The 6,102-nt window shown below is 42.4% G+C and overlaps 1 protein-coding gene across 1 annotated transcript in view; it reads left to right on the forward strand.

Annotated features, from left to right (window-relative positions):
- The window catches only part of hibadhb (3-hydroxyisobutyrate dehydrogenase b), a 13,817-nt gene extending 12,438 nt beyond the window's left edge, over window positions 1-1,379 (forward strand). The window contains exons 7-8 of the mRNA XM_030782183.1: window positions 260-416; window positions 513-1,379. Coding sequence (XP_030638043.1) covers window positions 260-416; window positions 513-671 — 316 coding nt within the window. The 3' untranslated portion in view covers window positions 672-1,379. The remainder of the gene's footprint in view (window positions 1-259; window positions 417-512) is intronic.
- Window positions 1,380-6,102: the final 4,723 nt, after the last annotated feature.

The following is a 6,102-nucleotide window of genomic DNA, read 5'->3' on the forward strand; positions in this document are numbered from 1 at the left end:
TTGTTGGGATGGTGATGCAGTCAGTCCATGGGAAGTGTTGTCGGGATGGTGATGCAGTCAGTCCATGGGAAGTGTTGTTGGGATGGTGATGCAGTCAGTCCATGGGAAGTTTGCTGTAGGCAGGTTTGTGGGAGACACTGGAGCTAAAACATTTGGTAGGTGTGTGTGTGTGTGTGTGTGTGTGTTTTGGTTTGGGAGAGGTGTGGAGTGTGCAGGCTTAGGGTGTTTTTAGAGTTTGTACCGTGTCGTATTTTAACAGACTGGGTCTTGACCCCAAACTTCTCGCCAAAATCCTCAACATGAGTTCTGGCCGCTGCTGGTCCAGTGACACCTATAACCCTGTTCCTGGGGTGATGGAGGGAGTGCCATCCGCAAACAGCTACCAGGGCGGCTTTGGCACCACGCTCATGGCAAAGGTTAGTGCCCCCCTGCCTGTCCAGTTTACTTATAGACTCGGTAATGTTTACATCCCGCTGTGTCAGGAACGGCGTTTATGTCTTGTTGTGTTTCAGGATCTGGGACTGGCTCAGAACACAGCCACTAACACCAAGACTCCGGTGCCTCTGGGCTCTCTGGCACATCAGATTTACCGGACAATGTGCGCTCGCGGTTACGCTGGCAAAGACTTCTCCTCCGTCTTTCAGTTCCTGCGCGAAGAGGACGGCCAATAGGGGGCGCCACACTCCTCTTCCCCTGCTTCAGCCACAGCCTTACAAACACATATCACACACCCAGCTCATCCAGGCAGGCGCTGGGGCAGTGGCAGTGGGACGCTTGCATCTGTGCCCTGGATGATTCATCTGATGTGACTGAATGAAGAGCAGAGAGAGAAAGAATGTGTGTTTGATCCTCGTGGATGCTGTGAGGTTTCTGTCTCCCCTCTCACACAATCATGTCTATGTGATTTTTGCTTTGTAGAGCAAAGAGGCTGTGAATTTCGGTTCAAGTTATTTTAATGTGTGTATGTGTGTGTGTTTCTTTTGGTTTTGAATCTGGAAGCCACTGTTATTCAGACAGAGTAATGAAGATGACCGAACCCACTGAAGTGGCTCTGTGTTTTACACTGAGAGTGTTACCTCAGCCAGGCCTACCAGCACTCAGCACTCCTCACAGTCCCTTCACTGACACTCCTTCAGTGTCAAGTTTTTTTTCTATCACTTTGTTGTCTCTTGTTCTCTGTTTTACTGTAGGGTCTATTCTCTCTGTAGATAGCGTTTGGGGTAGCAAAAATGTTTAAAGTCATTGTACGTCTAAACAGTTGCAAACTGCAATGAAAATATTAAAGTGAAATATTCTTCATCACTCAGAGAGAAGGGTTCAGTCAGAGCATGTAAAAATGTCTCCAGTATCCACTGATTTTCCCTCTCACACACACACGCACACACCACACACGCACACACCACACACGCACACGCACACACCACACACGCACACGCACACACCACACACACACACCACGCGCACACACACACACACACACTCTCACACACACACACACCACGCAGCAATGTCATTTTCATTGGGTCCTTTTAAAATCACTCAGTTCTCAGTCTAGTACATCTGATCAGTAGCATGGTATTCAATATTTATTATTTCTCAGAATTCATTCAGACTGTTAATCAATGGAGAAAGACTGGAAGAGGCATTGTCTAAGTTACTGTCAGTAAAGGACATCAGGCTCTCAGATGAGAGATGTGTCAGGATGTCATCTTTTCACTGACATGTTCTTACATGAACATGTCTCTGTGGGAGGCTCTCAGAGGCCGAGAGAGATGAACCATAAGACACTAACATTACCCTCCGACTGACAGTGGGAGATGAACCATAAGACACTAACATTACCCTCTGACAGACAGTGAGAGATGAACTGTAAGACATTAACATTATCTTCTGACTGACAGTGGGAGATGAACCATAAGACACATTACCCTCTGACAGACAGTGGGAGATGAACCATAAGACACTAACATTACCCTCTGACAGACAGTGAGAGATGAACCATAAGACACATTACCCTCTGACTGACAGTGGGAGATGAACCATAAGACACATTACCCTCTGAAAGACAGTGGGAGATGAATCATAAGACACTAACATTATCCTCTGATAGACAGTGGGAGATGAATCATAAGATATTAACATTATCCTCTGACAGACAGTGGGAGATGAACCGTAAGACATTAACATTATCCTCTGACAGACAGTGGGAGATGAATCATAAGACACTAACATTACCCTCTGACAGACAGTGGGAGATGAATCATAAGATATTAACATTATCCTCTGACAGACAGTGAGAGATGAACCATAAGACATTAACATTATCCTCTGACAGACAGTGGGAAATGAACCATAAGACATTAACATTATCTTCTGACAGACAGTGGGAAATGAACCATAAGACATTAACATTATCTTCTGACAGACAGTGGGAAATGAACCGTAAGACATTAACATTATCTTCTGACAGACAGTGGGAAATGAACCGTAAGACATTAACATTATCTTCTGACAGACAGTGGGAAATGAACTGTAAGATATTAACATTATCTTCTGACAGACAGTGGGAGATGAATCATAAGACATTAACATTACCCTCTGACAGACAGTGGGAAATGAACTGTAAGACATTAACATTATCTTCTGACAGACAGTGGGAGATGAACTGTAAGACATTAACATTATCCTCTGACAGACAGTGGGAGATGAACCATAAGACACTAACATTACCCTCTGACAGACAGTGAGAGATGAACCATAAGACACATTACCCTCTGACTGACAGTGGGAGATGAACCATAAGACACATTACCCTCTGACAGACAGTGGGAGATGAATCATAAGACACTAACATTACCCTCTGACAGACAGTGGGAGATGAACCATAAGACACATTACCCTCTGACTGACAGTGGGAGATGAACCATAAGACACATTACCCTCTGACAGACAGTGGGAGATGAACCATAAGACACATTACCCTCTGACTGACAGTGGGAGATGAACCATAAGACACATTACCCTCTGACAGACAGTGGGAGATGAATCATAAGACACTAACATTACCCTCTGACAGACAGTGGGAGATGAATCATAAGATATTAACATTATCCTCTGACAGACAGTGGGAGATGAACCGTAAGACACATTACCCTCTGACTGACAGTGGGAGATGAACCATAAGACACATTACCCTCTGACTGACAGTGGGAGATGAATCATAAGACACTAACATTACCCTCTGACAGACAGTGGGAGATGAATCATAAGATATTAACATTACCCTCTGACAGACAGTGGGAGATGAATCATAAGATATTAACATTATCCTCTGACAGACAGTGAGAGATGAACCATAAGACATTAACATTATCCTCTGACAGACAGTGGGAAATGAACCGTAAGACATTAACATTATCTTCTGACAGACAGTGGGAAATGAACCGTAAGACATTAACATTATCTTCTGACAGACAGTGGGAAATGAACTGTAAGATATTAACATTATCTTCTGACAGACAGTGGGAGATGAATCATAAGACATTAACATTATCCTCTGACAGACAGTGGGAAATGAACTGTAAGACATTAACATTATCTTCTGACAGACAGTGGGAGATGAACTGTAAGACATTAACATTATCCTCTGACAGACAGTGGGAAATGAACTGTAAGACATTAACATTATCTTCTGACAGACAGTGGGAAATGAACTGTAAGACATTAACATTATCTTCTGACAGACAGTGGGAAATGAACCGTAAGACATTAACATTATCTTCTGACAGACAGTGGGAGATGAATCATAAGACATTAACATTATCTTCTGACAGACAGTGGGAAATGAACTGTAAGACATTAACATTATCTTCTGACAGTGGGAAATGAACTATAAGACATTAACATTATCCTCTGACAGACAGTGGGAGATGAATCATAAGACATTAACATTATCTTCTGACAGACAGTGGGAGATGAACCGTAAGACACTAACATTATCCTCTGACAGACAGTGGGAGATGAATCATAAGATATTAACATTATCCTCTGACAGACAGTGGGAAAGGAACCGTAAGACATTAACATTATCCTCTGACAGACAGTGGGAAATGAACTGTAAGACATTAACATTATCTTCTGACAGACAGTGGGAAATGAACTGTGAGACATTAACATTATCTTCTGACAGACAGTGGGAAATGAACCGTAAGACATTAACATTATCTTCTGACAGACAGTGGGAAATGAACTGTAAGACATTAACATTATCTTCTGACAGTGGGAAATGAACTGTAAGACATTAACATTATCCTCTGACAGACAGTGGGAGATGAATCATAAGACATTAACATTATCTTCTGACAGACAGTGGGAAATGAACCGTAAGACATTAACATTATCCTCTGACAGACAGTGGGAGATGAATCCTGTCCAGTCCTGTTAGAAAGACACTAGCCTAATGTTAGCATGGTCGTGTTAGCATGTCGAAACCGTCGAGTCCTATTAAGGTAAGAACTGTTATGGAGGAAAGATGAGGAATTGCTCTATTTCGCCCATGCATTTTCTGCAGGCCCTACTCTCAGCTGTCACATAAACCACTTTGGGACAGGTCTGTGTCCTAAGCAGTGAAGACACACTCGCACGTACGTTCGTGACGAGGAAAGCTCTACTGCTTACCAAACATCGCAGTTGTGTTTTCCAGGGAGAAGGTCCATGCACAGTTCTGTCACAGAAGTCTCCAAACAGCTTTAAAAGCAAATATGAACGGCCAGAGTGCATGCAGACCAAACGTGTTTGGAAATGTACCATAAAATAGGACAAGTTCACAACTTAGATTTATGCAGTGAACGACAAAGCGCCCCCGCACCACTCACTCACCCTCTAGAGCAGAGGTAAACTGAACAAAGCGGTATGTTTCTGATCTACTTCACGAAGAGCCACTGAAAGGCCGTAATGCCAGAGGTCACATGATCACAAGGCTAACCCATAAAAAGTCCATTAAGCGCGCTGCTTTAAGTGCTGTGTTGTTATCTAGTTGGCAGGTCTTACAAACACAGCTCCATTTTGGAGTGGTGTTGTCCTCAGCTCCCGGACAAAAGTAGCCCGGCTTTGGGAATGTCGGTGGGAGCGACGTTGTGATTCCCACATACATTTATTCGTTAGATCATGCTCTATCATATCATAAAAGAAGATTTCTATAGCAGTCTAACTTAATCTTTAAGCCTATTTTATAAATGGCAGCCCTTTCCCGTTTTCTTCTCATGCTAGCCACGAATTAGTGAATTAGTGAAATACGAATTAGTGAAACTGTCCGTGTGAGTAGCTATCTTTGTGAAATCTTGTCTGTGTATGAACTTGGGATGAGTTCCTGGTCAGGATCGGATCACAGGTACCTAGGTGGCAGTAACTGTAACTGCTTATCAAATTAAAATAAGGCAACGCAGGTCATAAGAGGTTATTTAAGAATTGGCTTCACTACTCAGAATCGCTTCCCTTGACACTAAAAGAAGAGGAAAATGTTAAACGTAAATATTTAATCTCAAATATTTCAATGATATAAGCCTATTTATGTACTTCTGGCTAAAGTAATACGGTGTTTTTAAACGCATCCTAACTTCTATGAATTCGTAATTCACAATTTAGAGCCTACCATATTCTCATAAATGTTTTGTGTTGTCATGCGATTTCAATAAATCGCAACATCTGTTAGTATAGTCACAGACATGTTGTTTCTGTTTTGATGGTATAGCCTAATTACAAAGCCCGAAAACGACGCTCTGCTGCCTCAATTCGCTCAAAAGAAGCTGCGAATATTCTGCATCCCTGAGCATCGGTACTAGAGAGAGCTGTTCAGGCCTACATCTCACTGCCACTGACAAGAGCGCCGCTGGTTCCTGATGACTTGCCCTTTGTTTTGAATCTTGTTTTAACCCAATAACCTTATGCCACGCGCCACAGTGGGCTTAAAATACAACGTTGGTTTTTGATCCAGAAGTCAGGGGAAACAGCATCGCTACTTGACCCATTATTATTATTATTATTATTATTGTTATTATTATTATTATTACTACTATTCTTCTTCTTCTTCTTCTTCTTCTTCTT

Source organism: Chanos chanos, chromosome 8, assembly GCF_902362185.1.
Source record: "Chanos chanos chromosome 8, fChaCha1.1, whole genome shotgun sequence".
Classification (NCBI taxonomy): Eukaryota; Metazoa; Chordata; class Actinopteri; order Gonorynchiformes; family Chanidae; genus Chanos; species Chanos chanos.